General features: G+C 40.9%; 1 protein-coding gene across 1 annotated transcript; it reads left to right on the top strand.

Annotated features, from left to right (window-relative positions):
• Positions 1-14,593: 14,593 nt before the first annotated feature.
• Positions 14,594-18,640, top strand: LOC309554765 (secreted frizzled-related protein 5-like; the record flags this gene model as incomplete). The annotated part of the gene is made up of 4 exons (XM_082256466.1): positions 14,594-14,877; positions 15,445-15,614; positions 16,093-16,185; positions 18,333-18,640. The coding sequence occupies 4 exons, from the start codon at positions 14,594-14,596 to the stop codon at positions 18,638-18,640; spliced, it is 855 nt and encodes a 284-aa protein (XP_082112592.1).
• Between the last annotated feature and the right edge of the window lie 1,403 nt (positions 18,641-20,043).

Genomic DNA, 20,043 nt, shown 5'->3' with positions numbered 1-20,043 from the left:
AGAGTTGAATAAACTCCTACACACAAAGGGAGCCCCTTGTTATTTTCTTTTCACATGCTCTTAGCTGGGTTTTAGTAATTTGGAACACAAAAAAATATTAAGCAGTGGCATATCTGGGTAAGGCACATATGGCACAATCTCTTGTATGCCACTTGAAGAGGGGCAACGCCAGGGGATGCTTGGGTTTTCCAAAAATTCTGCTTGCACCCCCTTCAGATTAGCAGATTAAAGCACCCTTATTTTAGCACCCATTCACACTTGAGCATTTTTCTGCTCTTTTCCTTGCAACTGACTATGCTAAAAATGCAGAATTGCCCCTCTTCACACTTGTATGCCCTACTCATAAAAAAGTACATGAGCTTTTTTTTTACTGTATTCAGGAGTTTTTATCCCCATAGACTTTAATGAGAGTGCCTGTACATAGTTGAAGAACTCCTCTCCTTCAATAGAACTGCTCTTCTCCCCTGCCCAGCCCAGGAAACAAATGCCTGAAGCTGATACATGTACAAAAATACCTGCAATACACCTGTAATAGGTCTGAAAAAAAAAAAAAAAAACACTTCAAAACTCAAAAACATACTTTTAGGCCTAACGATTAGTTAAAGTGATTCTGAAAGGAAAAAATAATTTTTAAAAAACAAAATGTTATACTTACCTGCTTTGTGCAATGGGTTTGCACAGAGAAGCCCCGATCCTCTTCTTTTTGGGTACCCCGCTGGCGTTCCTGGCCCACCCCCCTTGCCTAGTGCCCCCACTGCAATCCGCTTCCTATGGAGCATGTGTGCATGCTTCCTCCCAGGCCACTCTCTGTGTGTCCATTTATACAAAAACCACAGCTTGGTCCCCCCGCCGCTCTTTCCCCATTGGCTTACTGGCTGTGATTGACAGCAGTGGGAGCCAATGGCTCCCACTGCTGTATTGAGGCCAATGAAGAGAGAGAGAGACCCAGGAGAGCCACTGCTCTCGTGCACAGTGCTGGGGCTCAGGTATGTATTCGAGGGGCTGGGGGTTGGAGAAAACTGGTCGCAGAAGGTTTTTTACATTAAGGTAAAAAACATTGGGACTTTAGAACCACTTTAAAAACTCAAAACAGTATATATTTTCTGAATTTTTTTATGTTATATGATAATAGTGCAACAGTTCATCAAGTCCATATTTTCAGCAAAAAATACACTAACGTTAATTGTAACGCGTTACCCAAAATATTACCCAATTTTCTTTAAGTTACACCAAGTAAATATATACCCAACATGCCAAGCCTTAAAATTGCATGTGCTTGTGAAACGAAAATGAACTTCAGTACCTAAAACGTTCCATTGGCCAGGCTTTAAAAGCCCTTACAGGTCATCTGTTTAGAGTTAAACATAAATATTGGCCCTAGATTTATTGCTCCCACTCCTGTGTGTGTGTGGTTATATGTAACGTGTGGTGAAATTGAAGTTTTCATATGTAGGTGTTCCCAACATGTGCATTTACATACATACTGCATGTATGTGGGAGTAAAGTGGGCTCAAAAACATTTGTGTTTTTTTTTAGGTTGGTGTCCCTTTAATTTATTTTACACTTTTTTAATTTACCAATAGTCCCCTAGGTGACAGCATGTGTCGGCGGATGTCACAGGCCACTCCTGGCTCTGGAAGCATTCTGACAATAATGTCAGGATCCACTCAGATACCTGACAATAATGTCAGGATCCACTCAGATACCTGACAGTCACCACTGAGAGGCTGAACCAGGCACTCCTGCCCCCTCAACAGCCAGGAGCTCGAGTGAGCATTGGAGGGCCAGAGCAGAGAGCTGGTGACTGACAGTCACTACTCTCTATTCGGTGAAGACTGAGAAATGAGCGATCAGTCGTCATGTGATCGCTCAGTTCTCAGTCTTAGAGGTGGTGGGGGGCAGCTGCAGCATAGGTATGTTTTTTTTTTTTTACTATGCCCACACTTCTCCTTTAAGCTGGCTATATACACTAGTAGAATTTTGTTCGAAATGTTTCATTTTAGGAACACTCATTCGATTTTCGAATCATTAGTAGCAGTGACAAGAAAATCACAGTGTTCTTGGGGGTGGATTGGCCACCTTTTCATGTAACGTGTTGAGCTGGCTATACACTAGTAGAATTGTGTTCAAAATGTTTAGTTTTCATAAGATTTGTTTGATTTTCTTATCATTAGTGGAGTCAAATCAATGTTCATTTTCAACAGCAGTGATGATAATATTTGAAGGAGCAGGATGGAATTTTTTTCAACAAAAAAATTTCTAACAGTGTATGTGGTTTGTGTTCAATAAAAAACATTCTCTCCAAAATCAAATGTGAAAAGCAAACAAAATTTTGAAGTACTTCCGAACGACATTAGTCAAGCCATTAAATGTGGGAATTTTTGTAGGAATTTTCATATAAGAATTGTAAGCTCTAACGAGCAGGGCCCTCTAATTCCTCCTGTATTGAATTGTACTGTAACTGTATTGTCTTTCCTCAAATTGTAAAGTGCTGCGCAAACTGTTGGCGCTATATAAATCCTGTATAAGAATAATAATAATAATAATATGAACGTTCATTCAAAAAATCTACTAGTGTATGGCCAGCTATAAAGAAGGACCTAGTCGGGTCGAATCTGGCCCAGTTCAGCAGGGACCATGTATGGGCAAGCAGGTTGTACTCAAGTAGATTAATTGATCAATTGATCTGTCCCCATTAGGGGGAATAAAATGTTAAAGTGTTTTATAGCTTGTAGAATTAAAGTACAAGTCTAACCAAAACAGTTTTTATCATTTTAGATATAGTGGGGAGAAATAGAACCCTGTTGGGTTTTTACTTCTATCTGGGGCTCCATTAGGGACATTTCTCCTTGCCTACTGGTGCCAATGGTATCACCTGACACGACTCAAGGGCTATTCTTTAACAGGGGCAAAGACAGCAATAAAAAAGTTGCCAGTAGTTTTATTTAGCCTTCCACTACTCTACTAAAAAAAAAGCATATTTATCTTTGTCTGTGTTGCTTTTGCAGATTTTCACTTACTTTTTACCTCTTAGTACGTGAGGGGAAATCTCTCTAATGAAGCCCTGGATAGCAGTAAAAAGCTACAAGAAGAGAGGAACCCCCTAAAATAATTATCTGCACCAATGCAGATATTTATTTTAGGGGGTATCTCTCTAAAATAATTATCTGCACCACAAGTGCAAAAATAAAACACAACATTTTAGTCACAAAACACCATACACTTTTAGAACATCTGGCAGATATACCCCAGAGAGTTAAAAACACTGACCCTGGTTAGTAATTAATGTACATAAAATGTATAGTATATAAAAAAATGTAAAATATAAATACCAATAAATAAAAAACACATATAAAATGAAAATGTGTAAATTTGATTACAAAAATAAGTCCAAAATACATGCCTGCAATTATATAGACAAAATGCCCAACACTATCTGTTCCAAAAACCCACTAATATTACCCCATATGCCTCAGAAAAATAAATGAAAAAGTACAAGAAATACTAGCCCTGTAAGAAAATAAAGAGGTGAAGTATCCCAGATAGGGGTGTTTTCTGGATGCAGTGGGCGTGTGCAAGATCAGAAGTTCAGCCTAAAGAAGAAAAAAATCTCACACAGCAGCAAAGAGGCGTATGGTTTGTATGAATATTGAGTGTGGCTTGGAATGTATCTAAACCTAAAATCCCTAAAGTGGAACTAAACCCTCCTATCATTTCCAGCCAAGGAAGCTGCCATCTAAAGCTGGATACACACTATCCAACTTTTGTTGGTAGATTTCCTTCAGATTTACCTTTTTTATGTAGTGCAAGGGCCTGCCAGATTGCATACAAATTGAAAGTGTTTAGGTTTGACCTCATATTATATGGTTTTGGTAAGTCTAAAGGAAAAAGTCTTCAGAAAATCTTATAGTGTGTATGGCCCATTAGCCTCTGTTTGATCTGCAACTGCCTTGGTGCTGCACATGTGATTAGTTATGACACCAGCCATTTGATGGTTTGACATATTAGTTGAGAGCACAAGCAAATGTGACAGTTATCATTCACAGTATGCCTTGAATGTAACAGTTTTTTTTTTTAAGCGTTAAATTGATGAGTTCTGCTTTAAATTGTCCTGACTGCATTAGGCCGGCCATAGACAGTTCGAAACTCAGCCGGTTCCTACGTTCAGCCTGAACCTTAAGCCGGCCATAAACAATTCCAACCATGTATAGACAGGCTGAATGTACCAAGTTGATCGGTCGATCGATCAACTTGGGTACAACCAGCTTGTCGGATATTACATACGATTATCGCTAGCAGCTGGTATAGCCACTATTTTTACATTTTTACCTTTAAGTTCACCTGGGGATCGTTAAAAATGCCCCTAAAATGCCTATGCAAATGATAAAATGGACAGCACAAAGTGCTGTTCACATTATCAAAACATGAAGCTTTAGCGCTATGTCGCTTTAAAATTGAAGCCTCATGTCGATTTAGGAGGTGTTTAAAGCCTTTAAATGCCTCCCATTGAAGTCTGTGGTAACGATGACAACGCTTTGCAAATGCGGTGCGGTTGAGGGACGTTAAGATTAAGTTTATTTTCTGTAATGGAATAGGCATTTGTGGAGTGGTTTTAATGCGCCTTAACACTCATCAAACACTTCAAAACTGTGCATAAGGCGTTTGGGGAGCGTTTTTAACTCGCCATTAATGCTTGCTTGTATATTTATTCTATTTTTTTTTTTTTTTTTTGAACCGGCAAATGTCTCCTGGGCCCGTGTGTACCTGGCTTTAGTCTGTTATTTTTCAGTATTTTTTAAGTCCTTTAACAGACCAAACTGTCCAGCAAAAGTGGCAGTTAGAAGGTTGAGACAAACCATTTAACAATGACAGGGGTGCTTACAATGGTTACATTTTGTTTAAAATAGGTACAACCTTTTTTTCTGAATGGAAAATCAAAAAACAAATGCTGTAACTGCTTAAAAACATTAGCTGAAGTCCGGCTTTAATTTGTTATGCCCCGTACACACGTGCAGATTATCTGAAGACTTTTGTCTGTAGACTTACCAAAACCATATAATATGAGGTCAAACCTAAACACTTTCAATTTGTATGCAATCCGGCAGGCCCTTGCACTACATAGAAAAGGTAAATCTGAAGACAAAAGTCTTCAGATAATCTGCACGTGTGTACGGGGCATTAGTCAAGTCCAGAACCCCCTCCTTCCCTTGCAAGCTGCATGGGTGTCAGTGAGGGGCTGTAGCACTTTAGTGGCTGCATAGAAAACTTTGGTACTGTGATAATGCCACAGACCCCTCCCCCACGGAGCCACCGAAGCACTACAGACCCTCATCCATTTCTATGCAGCCAGTGGACCAGACTCCCCATCCCTCCCCTATTAAGCCCCAGCTAAAACATACAACTTTCTGGAAGAAATACTATAACCCCCAGCTGGCCTAGAAAGCATTGAATACCTTAGTTCCTAATGAAGATTCCTCACCACAGCTCAGCAGACAGAAATTACATCATCTCCTGAATGCTGGATTGGGCTGTGCCACATCAATGATTGCCATTGGTCATTAGGGTCTTGTGCTGGAGACTGTAGAAAGGGAGAAGTGGAGAGCACAGGCAGTCATTGCTTAGTGGAATCTCCAATGTGTGCACAGTGGGCCTCATTCTCCTTGGAGCCCATGTGCACCACACGCACATCGATGATATGGCCCTGATCCTGGATCATTGCTGAATAACAAACAGTGACATGGTGACTGGTAGTGACAAAAAGACTCATATACAAAAATCACTGCTTCATTTAGGAGCAATGTTGCTAAAAAGGAATTCTAATTTGTTCCCCACTTTATCCAAAACCACAAAAAATTATTTGACTAGGCTTACATGTTAAGTCTACAAGCTATATAGCTATAATCACTCTTTTTTGCAGTGTGGAATTTTAAATCTAAGAATTTCAAATATCTACATGATCACATCTACCCCCAGGATAACCACGTAATACTGAATGCTCACTAACCTTCCCGGATAGTGATATACTGAACCAGACATGAAATTACTCAATCTTTCTAAAACAAGTTCCTGTGTCCCCTCCCCAGACTTTCCATTAAAATAATTAGAACTATTCTTCCCTCCCCTCGTATCAGGGCACTAGGTGTAATTCTGGACCCCATCCTCTCCTTTCAGCCCCACAATAAATCACAGTCCAAATATTGCCAGATTAACCTTCTTATAAAAAATATGATCATTCTTTGGCCGGACATAGAGGATTTCAAACCATGTGTTGGCAGGCTGAATGTACCAAGTGGAGTGATCAATCAACCTAGGTACAACCAGCCTGCCGGATTCACTTGCTATTATTGCTAGCAGCTACTATAGCCATTAGCAATAATGATAGTCTTCTCCCATGGGGATGGCTGCCCCCGCCTGCCCCCTGCCAGGAGCAGACAATTGCTCAGTGGGAGGGATTAGCCTGTCAGCACTGTCTGTGTTGATGGGGGAATTGTGGTTCACTCTATTGTTATCTCTGGCAATGACTACTACAACTCCATCCTAGTTGGCCCACCGATACACAGACTATTCCCCTTCAGTCTATTATGAATGCCACTGCCAGATTAATTTACCTCACCAACCGCTCAGTGTCTACCACCCCTCTCTGCCAATCCCCAACTTATAAAATTCATCAAAGTCATCCATAGCTCTGCCCCCAGCTACATCACCCATCCTATCTCTAAATATCAACCAAACCATCAAATTTGCCCCTCCCTTGTCACCTCCTCCTATGTGTATGTCCTGAGCCTCTCCCTTCTTCTGAAACTCCTGGTCCCAACTTGTACATCTATCTCCTACTCTGTCTGCCTTTAAGCGATGTGTATAAAATCCCTGAAAACTTTTCTCTTCAGGAAAGTCTATCCCACCTCTAGCCAGCATCTGAATCTTACTTTCTTGAACAGCTCATCTCCACACGGTTAATACCTATCGTATCACTTCCCCTTTCCTTTAGATTGTAAGCTAGGGAGGACACACAGGAATTATTACTAGTGGCTATAGCCACTGGCAATAATCGCATAAAAAAATCCAACAGGCTGGTTGTACCCAAGTTGATCGATTGATCTACTTGGGTACAGCCAGCCTGCCCATAGATGGTTTGAAACTGGCTGAGATTTGAACTGTCTATGTCCGGCTTTAGCACTGAGGATATATTGTAGATCAGAAGCCTTGTCCAATTTTCTTTTTGTCTATAATAAAAAAAAGCAATCAAAGAGATGTAGCAGGTTTTCCAGGCCTGTGGCCTGATGTGGGTCTGCCATCGGTACCGGTTAACCCTCCAGCCCTTGTGAGCTGCGGCCCTGGATGTGAGCACTGGGACATTGACAACTCTGGCATCTTTGTTGTGTTGTTTTATTGTATTTAAGGGGATGGGAGAAAGGAATGAGCGGGATACTCCTTTAGGCTCAACTAGATACAATTGTGGGACTTTTCTGGCAAAAATGCCTGTTAGCGCTGTCTTGCCGCCAGCCGACGCTAGCCAACGATTCCTGACGCTTGAATACTGTGTAATTACTGAAACTGTGCTGGATCCTCGACTTTAGTTCAGAAGATCCAGGACTGTAGAACTGCTTGACTTGTAACACTGTTATAGCTCAGAGTCACAGAATGGCTCCTTCAGCACTGCACTGGCTGAGAAAGCTCCTTGTAAGTTCCTGTACTGCTGCAACTCTCAACTGGCACACTTCACACTGTGCACTGGCACTTCAGGGCCCAAACCACAGGCGCCCCCTTTACACTTTAAGCTCTTCAGGGTCCAATGACTATGTACCCCCTCTGTCACTTCAGGGTCCTCAACCTAGGTACCCCCTTTCACCACTAGCTGGCACTGGATGCCTGAACCTCTTCCAGAGTGGTCCCCTCTAACTTCAGGCAGACCCCCAGGGGCAATCCTCAGTACTCACGACCTGTGTAGGCTTTCCTGGGACTGGACTCCTCTGACTCTCTACAGGTTCTCGGCACAACGGATCCCATCAGCTTAGCTCAGCACTCTCTGGATCTTCAGGCAGCACCCCGAGATCCTCCTCCTCAGATAGGAGGGGAGACGGACATTCTCTCCCTCCTGGGACTCTGCTCCCGCCAAAGACATTGTGCCATGCGCCACTCCCAAACTTATACCCACTCCCAGAATCCTTTGCAGCACAATCTGCCTTCAGGGGTAGTTACAAGCTGGGATGTGTCCCCCTGATTGGGTTGCCTCCACCGCCCTATGAGAAGCCTCTCACAGGAGCCAGTGGGGAGACTCTCCGTTCAGCAGGCACACCTGGAAACCATGACACCCTGACTAATAAATCACAGCCCTGCTGTTAGGCAGACAAGGCCCACTATACCTACAGGTAGGTGCTACAGAGAGATAATATGGCACTAAACAGTACAGGCTCACATTCAGTAATGGGGAGATTGCACTGAATGATGGATGTACAGTATATTCCTGTATACGTAGTCGGGATATCACTGTTCATTTTGAAGCAATTGTTTTCCACCATGTATGACCACTTTAAATGTGCTTTACATTAAGGCTGGGCTCACACTGGATTGAGGTTCGCAGCAGGAGATTCGGTACGTTTCATTCACCGTTTCAGGTCCGAATTCTGTCCAAGTTTTTGGCTGAATTCAGACCTGAAATGGACCAGAAGACGCACACGACTTTTCCTGCAAACCACTCCGCAGCTGTCCCAGAGATGTGGGTACCGGCTCCATCTCACCGTCACACTCTCCTGGCATGCGAATTGGATGCGGGGGAACCCCACATCCAATTCGCCACAGTGTGAACCCAGCCTAAAGGCCCCTTAGCTAAAAAGTAGGAGGCATGTGTCAAACAAGATGATACTACTATTTTCCATTTATTTATTTTTTTTAAAAAGTAAAAACAATGTTTATTTGAATAAATCTGATGTCATATAAAAGGCTAGGGACAAGGCCGATATTTTACAGATCTATTCAAATCTCAGTTTTTAGAGGATTTGTTTCCTGTGATGAATTCAGTGCTATATACTAAACAAACTTTGAAGTATAATCCAATTTTCTTTAAAATGCAAAAAAAAAAAAAAAAAAAACAGTATTTAGATAGCAAATAAGTGAGAGTGTGAGCCGTTTCTGCTTGATGAACTTGACAATGAAGTGTTAATGGATGGGTGTTTATGAGTCCAGGTAATTATCCCAGTCTTGTCTCCTCCTAATGAGCCCTGGGAGACAGGCATCTCTGTCTGATATCAAGACAGGTGTCTGCACCGCTCCACTCATAGGGAATACAGTCTATGCATATCCAAGACTTTTTATGTTATCTCTTTAATATGAGGCTAATTAATTTAGTGCCATGTGTGTAACAGTATAGCCAGCTTGTTTGTGCCAGACTGCTGCAGTAATATAACGTCTGTACATCTGCAGTAATAGACACTTACATTTTTCCATGCTCAGAACTCATAGTTATAAATTATAAAAACAAATGAATGGAAAAACACAACTGTCACAGCTACTGTAGCTAAAGGAAAGACCTTTGTACTGGAAAAATGAGTTACAGGAGACTCGATACTACAGATGCAACGCATTTTTCTGTATGTTACCAAATAATGATGTAAAGTAGCCATGTAGGAATTATTAGGATTTTGATGATAAGCCACATGATATCCAACAAGTCTTCCAAATGTATATACATAAATTGTCACACCTCTATGTGTCTATTACGGGTAGATCAACTGATTTATGTATGGACATTGTAAACTACCAATCCTGAAGAGGTTATGGTATACCGTGAAATATGTAGAGAATAGGGTGTTAAAGGGAATACTAGTTTGAATCTAGACTTGTATAGAATATAATTTGATGTTTTATGTCAAGATTTTATATACAACATGTATATAAGCTTGATCAATGTTTTTCATTTTTTGTTACATTTTTTATCATGTGATAATAAAAGATTCTGACTTTAAGTATATGTATGTCATGCTATAACTTTACACTCTTTTTTATTTGGAAGATGGGTACTGTTGACTGTAAGAGCCGGTCCACACTAGCGCGACTTGTCAGCCTGACAAGTCGCGCTCCCTCGCGGTCTATTGACTGCTACAGGACCCGTTCTAATAGGTCGCTCCGACTTAGGCAAAAGGGTCCTGTACTACTTCGGGGCAACCTCGGAGCGACTTGCATAGTCTTCCATTATGTGAAGTCCCTGCAAGTCGCTCCGAAGTCGTGGGGCATGGTAATGCCCAAGTCGCCCCCGAAGTAGTAAGGAGTCGTGTCGCCATAGTGTGAACCGAGCCTAAGATGTGTACTGTTATAATTCTCTAGCGTGGTACCTCTGAGGTTCTGATCTAGATTCCATTTCCAGTTTTCTTTCTAAAATGTTTTTTTTTTTTTTGCAGTCAAAACCCTGAATTTTATTACAGGAAAATGGATGCGTGAATAGACTCTAGAGCAGTGATGGCGAACCTTGGCACCCCAGCTGCTTTGGAACTTCATTTCCCATTATGCTCAACTACACTGCAGAGTGCATGAGCATCATGGGAAATGTAGTTCCAAAACATCTGGGGTGCCAAGGTTTGCCATCACTGCTCTAGAGTTAACCACTTAACGACCGCTCACTGTGCCTCTACTGCGGCACAGTGGCTCGTTATCGTCCAGCGACGTAGACCTACGTCGCTGGACTCCTCCCCCTGTAGGCGGCGCTCCCGCTGTTTTCATTCACAGCGGGAGTCGGGCCAGGGGAGGAACGGCCGCTGCTCTTCCCTGATCGTCGGGGAATCTAGTTTGGAGATCCGCCCACCTGTGTAAACAGAGCGGGTGGATCTCCTAAGTGACAGGGAGTGACAGATCGGAGTGTTCAGCATAGCTGAACATCCGATCTGTCCCTCACTCACTCAGTCACCTCCCCCCCCCACACGTCAGTAAGCACCAGGCATACATTAACCCCTCCCGCTCCAATAAAATTAACCCCTTCCCTGCCAGTGTCATTTTTACAGTAACAGTGCATATATATAGCACTGATTACTGCAGTAATGTCACTGGTACCCCCAAAAGTGTCAAAAATGTCAGTCAAGGGTTCGATCTGTCCGCCGCAATGTCACAGTCCCGCAAAAAAAATCGCAGATCGCCGCCATTACGCGTTAAAAAAAAAAATGCCAAAAATGACAGAAATCTTTCCCTTAGTTAGTAAACGCAATAACTTTTGCGCAAACCAATCAAAATACGCTTATTGTGATTTTTTTTTACCAAACATAGGTAGCAGAAAACAAATTGGCCAAAAATTTTAAAAAAATTAGATTTTTACATATTTTTTGGGAGGAATTTCATATAAAAATATGTTAACAATATTGTTATTTTTTCAAAATAAACGCTCTTTTTTTGTTTATAGCGCAAAAAGTAAAAATCGCACAGCTGATCAAATACCACCAAAAGAAAGCTCTGTTTGTGGGAAAAAAAGGACGTAAATTTCATTTGGGTACGGCGTCACACGACCGCGCAATTGTCAGTTAAAGTTGCACAGCGCCGAATCGCAAAAAGTGGCCTGGACGTAAGACAGCAAAATCCTCCGGTGGTAAAGTGGTTAATAATACATGCATTTTTGTGCATTAAGGCAGGCCAATGTTTTGAATGGGCTGGCAGTGCATCTCAACACATGAAAAGAACATCCACACTATTTTTGGCAGAGAAGATCACCACAATGCATAATATTGTGCAGCACTGTAGGGCAGATACGTTTGGGTCTACCGTATATGAGCGTTAGGGTGTCACTCTAAAAATGTACAGTTTGCTACCACAATGCGCATGTAAAAGGCCAATGTAAATGACCTTATACAGACAAAGGTTTACCCAATTTTGATATTTTGGGTCAATACTACTCATCGACAATGCTTTTCTGGAACTGCAGGCCTTATTTAATGATGCCCACAGAGGAACTGTGTCTTACCAGAAATAATGCACATAAAGAAACCTACCTGTCCTTTCTCTGATCATGTACTGTTGGAACAGGCTGTGACCCTTCTCCTCCAGGTAGACAAAATGTAGTGTGAGGCTTACCCCCTCTACTGTGGAGAAATTAGAAAAATCTCTGTGTTACATAATCAGCATTTCTGAATCTCGAAAGATGGCTATTAATAATCTCCTTTAATATACATGGCATTTATCTGGCTGTGTATTACCACATCTGTCTCAATTTTCACTAGTAATGTCATCAATATCAAAATCAGTGGGTGAGCAGACTGCGGAAATCAGACGAGCAATGATTTTTTTTCTGAATTACAGGAGTTCAAGGCATGGTTGATGATCTCTGCACCTGAGCATTGCTCATTTTTCTCTACAGAAAATGAAAAAGTAAATTTACTAAGCATGCGCTGAAGTCAGGGAATAACATTACACATAAACGTGTATGCCCATTGCCCAGATGAGCCAAGGATACATGTCTTTCTACACATTCTACTGCATATAACTTCCAAGCACAGAACCACGAATAGGAGTCATAAATTTTTAGTGGCACCCACTATTATATTTGCATATACCATGCATTGGGGTTGATTTACTAAAACTGGAGAGTGACAAATCTGGTGCAGATGTGCATGGTAGCCAATCAGCTTTCAACTTAAGTTTGTTTAAAGAGGAAGTAAACCCTCCTCTGACACTTTTACCTATAGGTAAGCCTATGATAAGGCTTACCTATATGTACTGTATATATCTCCTAAACATGTACCGTTTAGGAGATATTTACCTTACATGCAGCCAGTGACGTCACTGGCGCATGCGCTCTGAAGGAACGGCCACTGGTGCTGTTCCTTCAGAGCCCCGTGCCGTGACTGTCGGCTCCCGCGCGCGTGCGCGGGAGCGACGTCACCGCGGCTCCGGCCAATCAGATGGCCGGATGCCGCGATCCCGGAAGACATGTCGCCCGTCATACAGGTAAGCGGGTGGCACGGCAGGGGCTCGTTCTGAGGTAAGTATTGCATAATGAGCTAGTATGCGATGCATACTAGCTCATTATGTGTTTCTCTTACAGGTAGCCAAAAAGTCGGACGGGTTTACAACCTCTTTAAATAAGCTTTAACAAAAAAACAAAAAAAAAACAAAAAGAAATCTGGAAGCTGATTAGTTTCTATGCAGCAGATGTTGCACTCTTCAGTTTTAGTAAGGGTCCATTCACACTAGCGCGACTTGTCAGGCGACTTGGTCGCCTGACAAGTCGCGGTCGGTCGCTCGCCATTGAACAGTACAGGACCCCTTCTAATAGGAGCGACACAAGTCGCTCCGACTTAGAAAAAGGGTCCTGTACTACTTTGGGGCAACCTGGAGTGACTTGCATTGACTTCAATTATATGAAGTCCGTGCAAGTTGCGCCAAGGTCGCGGTGCACACTGTGCACCGCGACTTCACAGGTCGCCCCACCAAGTTGTGTCGCTGCAGTCTGAATGGGCTGTTAATCAACTACATTGTGGTCCACATCATTAAATAAAAGGTGACATAAATTTTTTAAGATCTTCTACCACACTGAAAATGTTTGTACTTTGTTGCGCAAAGGCAACTCATAGTGTGATGTGAATGGGTGCGTAATAGAGTTTTTCATGAATTAATTTATCATATATACCTAAAGAAGGTGTACTGCAAACTGCATCAAGCATGCAGCAAAAGGTATTTTTTCAAATAACTAAAGCACATTTTTGTTAATAAAGTATTTCTTGTCTGTTAATAAATTAAGCCCATGGGGTTGGTCAGAAAATTGCAAATTATTACTTAGCGGCAGTGGAGCTACAAGTTCCATCATGAGATTTAACTCTGAGTTGTGTTAAACTGGCATTTTCGAACTTGTGGATTTGCTGTAGCTAATTGGGACTTGTAGTCCTTTCAATGAGGAAGTGCTATAGGTTGCCTAAATTTATTTTTTGGGTTTCCATGATAAAATATATAATTGTATTTTATATACAGGAAGATTGCCCTACCATTCTGTGTCTTCTACCCACAAGATCAGAGCATGAGACAAACAATTAGTAAAGTCTGTTAATTATGATTAGGCTCCAGACTCAAAATTGTTCAAATGCCGGAGAAAAAGCAGAAGTTTTGATAATGCCTGGTAACATAGGTAAAATGTCCCTATTAAACTGTAAAGATGTACTGAGAGACATGGAGCAATTAGCAATAGTAAAGCATGTTCTGTTGATAAGTCCATCCCTAGGATATGTCAGGTTGGTACAGCACAATGCAGATTGGCCCAGTTTAGGAGACAGCCAGTCTGTCCAGGTTACCTCCACTTACCACTTAGCATATACATAACAAAACCCCAATTTGTTCCATTTTAATATCCCAGTCTACATGTTGCAGTAGTGCTACAATTTCAAAGTAATGAGATCTATTATGCAAACATCACTTTCAAGAAAAGTCTGCCATGCCGGGGTGTCTCCACCTTTTTAGTTATCACAACAATCACCTGAGTGGGCAATGAGTCTAAGTTGTGTCTTGTGTGTTTTGATAAGCCGTGGATAATGAATGGGCTGGAGACTACTTGCATGTATATAAGGGGCTTAGAGCTCAACATTGTCAGTACCTAAGCACTTGAGCAAGGCTTCACATCTCAGCTAAGATGACTTCTTCCTCCATAGTTCTTCTCTTTGGTACTTTCCTTGCTGGACTTAGCAAAGCATTTGACATAGGATTATCCACAAGATGTGTCTCTATACCTAAAGACTTGAACATGTGTCATGATGTTGGCTATACGGAAATGAGACTTCCCAACCTGTTGGGGCACACCGGCATGGCAGAGGTTGTGTCTAAGTCTGCTGAATGGCATAAACTGCTGAATACCGGCTGCCACCCATATGCCAGAACCTTCTTGTGTTCCCTCTTCTCCCCTGTCTGCTTGGACACGTAAGTATCTTCTCCATAGACATGAAATGAAGCTTACTATAGACAAGGTTACAAAATTTGTTCTTTCAGGCATTACATTAGAACATGCTCTTATCAACTTATTAACTAAGTCTATAATATGCTTAAATTAAGCCATTTTTTGGATTATCAGTTATTGAGTGTTTGCAACTGGGAATTACACCTGCAATTTTCAAGATAGCCATACAAGTATTTTCTGTATTTCAGTTCTTTAAGAAGGGGATTAAAAACATTTCCATCAATTTAAATAACATTTATTTCGTTGGACCATGTTCATGTAATTTTCTGGCTTTAATGCCTTTTTCTATGGAATAAAACCTAATAGAGTCAAAGGTCTGACAAATGCTAATAGCATTTCTACTGATGTGCAAATTTAGCTTGGTAAAAACACAGAAGACAGCCGAAATACTGGTCTCCCAGCAGGATATTAGTGTTAAGGGAGGTTCCATTTAGCAGGGAATCAATGGTAACAAAAGCATGACTCTAGACAGTACAAGAGTGCAATTACACTTGACTAGACCTGAAATTGACCTGACCTCTTCTTTGCAGGTTCATCCCACCTTGTCGCAGCATGTGTGAGGCTGTGAGAGACAGCTGTGCCCCTGTGTTGGCATGCCATGAACAATCCTGGCCTGAAAGCCTTAACTGTGACCGTTTCCCTGCTGGAGATGACATGTGCCTTGACAACCTTGGCAAAGAGTACCAGTACAAATACAAAGGTAACTACTATCAGGATTAAATGGCTGTAGAATCTGAACTAGGTAACTGCTGATTGTTTGCTAGGAGGGAAACGTGTACTGTTGGGCAGTGACGGGTAGTAATTAACCCTTCATAAATATATTTTATTAAGAACTACCTTCATTTAAATCACGTTAGCCTATAATTTTACGTATTTTATACTATTTTTATCTTTTTGTGCATAGCATATTATAAGTATTTAATACTATTTTATCTTTGTGTGCACAGTATATTATAAGTATTTAATACTATTTTATCTTTTTGTGCATAGTATATTATAAGTATTTAATACTATTTTATCTTTGTGTGCACAGTATATTATAAGTATTTAATACTATTTTATCTTTTTGTGCATAGTATATTATAAGTATTTAATACTATTTTATCTTTAAGTTTTTTCCATATACTATGTATCCTGTCTTTCTGTAATATTAAAACGTTGATCTGTTTTCATTCCAGAACTGCCAAAGCCAACATGTCAGGGATGCCCACTGATTGAAGAGACTTATTCATATAAAACTGCCCTGGATGCTTTCTGTGTAAATGACTTTGGTAAGTTCCATTATTTATGTTAGGAGGCATTCTGTGTTTTTTTACATTGGATTTAGTTTAGTTAACAGGCACTACAGAGAGCACTTTGATTTTTATTTTAAATCCATGTTGCAACATTTTTAGAATCAGAAGTTGTTGTTTTTTTTTAACTAAAACATGTCTTAGACCCCGTTCACATAGGGGCGACGCTACTTGCCGGGGCGACTTGTGAGGTCGCGGTGCACAGCGCGCACCGCGACCTCGGAGCGGCATGCACGGACTTCATATCATTGAAGTCAATGCAGGTCGCCCCAAAGTAGTACAGGATCCTTTTTCCAAGTCGGAGTGACTTGTGTCGCTCCTATTAGAACGGGTCCTGTGCTAATCTATGGCAGGCGACTTGTCAGGCGTCCAAGTCGCCTGACAAGTCGCCCCAGTGTGAACCAGCTCTTAACACTTTTAGGTGGATAAAAAAAGAAAAAAGGGGGTTTATAATGTTTGCTATTGCTAGCTCACTTTTAATAATGCTAGGCTCCCAAATTTCCATTACCGCAACCGATAGGAACACATTTGATGTCGCAATGTGTGCCTCATTCCTATAAGAGGAAAATCCTCTTCGTCTCAGTTGCTTATAGGTACAGACCTACCATTGCTTGTAAATCTGACCCTGGTTTCAATACTGAAACTTTTTATCCATTCTAGGTTAAAAACTCAAAGTACTGAATCCAGTGGGGTTGATTTACTAAACGCAGATAAGCTTTTCATTTTGAAAGGGAATTTTCCTTTAGTTTAGTGAATATTTACTTTACAATAAATATCCAATTGTGTGCAAGAAAAAAAAAACTGTATTTTTTGCTTGCACATGGTTGGATGATGGAAGTAATCCAAGCTTCACCACATTCATTCACTAAGTTTAGGAAAAACTCCCAAATTGCCTTTAGTAAGTCATTCCCAATGAGTCATTGTTATAGTTAGCAGACATACATTTTTTAAAGAGAAATTTTAAGCAAAGCCACAGGTTGAGTGTAAGGCCGGACATACACAGTGCAAATTTCTTTCCTGCAACCACAGAACTGACAGTGCTGACAGGGGAATCCCTCCTGCCGAGCAATTGTCTGCTCCCGGCGGGGGGCGGGCGGGGGAAGCCATCCCGTCTGGACGAAGACAGTGATTATCACTAGCGGCAATAGCAGCTGCTTGAGATAATCGCAAGAGAATCAGGTTGGATCATTTGATCAACTCGGTAGATTCAGCCTGCCCATCAACGATTCAAATCTCGGCTGGTTCCTGCTGATCCGGCCAAGATTTGAATTGTTTATCACCGGCCTAACTCCTGCTATGTGCTAAAGCTGGCAATACATAGGTCAATTTTGTTTAGTTCAGCCAATGGGTCCCTGCTGAACCAGGCAAATTTCAATCCATGTATGGTCAGCTTAACGGCCTAGTATAATGTGGTGCTCTGCTTACTTGAGGATGTTCTGACAATGCAATCTATAATACATAGTTACATAGTTAGTGAGGCTGAAAAAAGACACCAGTCCATCCAGTTCAACCTACAGTGACATCATCTAGTGGGGTATCTGCACATTTACAACCTGCTAGTACCATATACAGTAAACTGAAATTAGACTGTCAGCAGGAGCCCAACCCAAATCCGTCTGGTCCCCAAATGCTTCATTGCACTGTATTGCTTTATTTCACTGTTAAGAAGATCTCAATTTTTTTTTTTAATTCTCTTGGATCTTCATCAAGATATGTATTTACTGCACACTTAATAATGATCAGCTTTTATTTGGCTTCAATATACTGTTATTTAATATCATGATATTGGAACAGAATGCAAATACAGTCACAAATGCAAATTTCTTTGCTAGATTTGCATGCGTAAAGGCCTCACTAGGTGCTGTAAAACAGTGGGAGGCTGTGATAATACTAATTGGCTGATAGTGTTAATAGCTTGTATGTTCAATTATCCCACAGATAGTATTAAGTAAACTACATCATTAGGCTTTTAATTGTGGCAGGGCTGAAAAAGCTCTGTAAAAATAAATCCCATGCTGCCCTGTTGTGGACCCTTCATCGTGAGTTTATAAAATTCAAGTAATAGCCAGTGTATAAAAAACACATCTAAGATAATGTATTAACCATCCTTTTTTTTTTAATTATAGCTGTGAAAGTAAAACTAGCAAGAAGAAAGATTACCCAAGGACTTCACGAATATGTGACAGAGGGTCCAGTAGAATTTATTAAACAGGGACAGCTGTTTCCATATGACACACGCAACATGATCGAACAGTGGTTGCGCATCAATGACAATTGTGGACACCGCATGATCCGTCACTCCAGGTCTATGGTCTATGTCCTTGCTGGTGACATCCAACATGGAAAAGCCGTGGTCAACAGGGTCTTCCACTGGCAGAAGAAAGACATTCAGCTGACTCTGGCCACCAGAAAGTGGAGACATCATAAATGTTAATGTGACAGTTGGACTGTAATCTGAAAATATCCAAGGCACTCAATCGGAACTGAATGTAAATAGCTACATTATATATACATATATATTTTATAAAGATTTATTTAGACAGGTGGCAGTGTATCAGAGCAATCCCTGATGTGCCACAATTATCGAATTGTAAAAAAAAAAACGATATCATGTGTACAGAAGGAAAATATATTATGATAAAATGTTTATTACTTTAAAACAATTTGCGTTTGTCTCACTGATTTCAAGCGTATATTTTCAATTCACTAAGCTAGAGTGTTGTGTTAACAGTTTATCAGCCCTGGTTATAAAAACTATATAAGGTTAATCAGAATACTTACATATTACAGACCTTTTGACAAAAGGATTAAAGCATAACTAAACACAAGAACAAAATGTAATTTATTGCAGCTTTCTGGTTCTTCATTGTGGTGGCTACATTTGCAGATAAGTACCGTATTTTCCGGCGTATAAGACGACCCCCCTAATTTTCAAGTTAAAACATAGGTTTTGGGCTATACTCGCCGTATAAGACTCCCCCCTTCCGAAGCAAGGCAACACCATTGAAAAACATCAGATTTTTCATAGATCTCCAAGGTACCCTAAGTATAAGTATTACCAGTAGATGTAAACTCAAGACTCTGGCTGTGCGGGAATCCTGTACCGGTATACCGTATGTACCGTAGCTTCGGCTACATACAGTATACCGCGCTGAGCCAATCACAGTGAGCAATGTATTCTATTATTGAATGCAAAGCCTGTTCGGAATGGCTGAGTCAGAGAGGCGGGCTGATGTTACTTCGCCAATCCGAGCAGGCTTTGCATTCAATAATAGAATACATCGCTCTCCCTGATTGGCTCAGCGCGATACACTGTATGTATCTGAAGCTACTGTACATACGGTATACCGGTACAGGATTCCCACACAGCCAGCGTCTTGAGAGATTACATCTACCGGTAATACTATACTTAGGTTACCTTGGAGATATTATACTCGGCGTATAAGACGACTCCCCATTTTTGGGGGATTTTTTTGAAGTTCAAAAGTAGTCTTATACACCAGAAAATACAGTATATTTTCCGCAAGAGCAGAATTTTACTCACAGGTTTACCGGGTGAAAAAAAGCCCAATAATATAAGAACACATGCAGCCACCCTATCTAAGGACTATTAATCTGCAATGCACTATACAGTATTATATTCTTTTGTTTTTGGGTTCTGATATGTTTAAAGCTGACCAAAATTTTGACATGATGCTTGAATGGTAAACATCCCAATTGCAAGATCTTCTTTACGCAGGATAAATACTATCCTATACTATGAGGTGTATGCATTTACGTCCTAATGACAACCAGTACAGAAGGATAATATGCTGTCAGGTGAAAAAATTCCAACAA

This window comes from Pelophylax lessonae (genome assembly GCF_965119305.1).
Source record: "Pelophylax lessonae genome assembly, chromosome: 4".
NCBI classification, from domain to species: Eukaryota; Metazoa; Chordata; class Amphibia; order Anura; family Ranidae; genus Pelophylax; species Pelophylax lessonae.
This window is presented reverse-complemented; position numbering and strand designations above follow the sequence as displayed.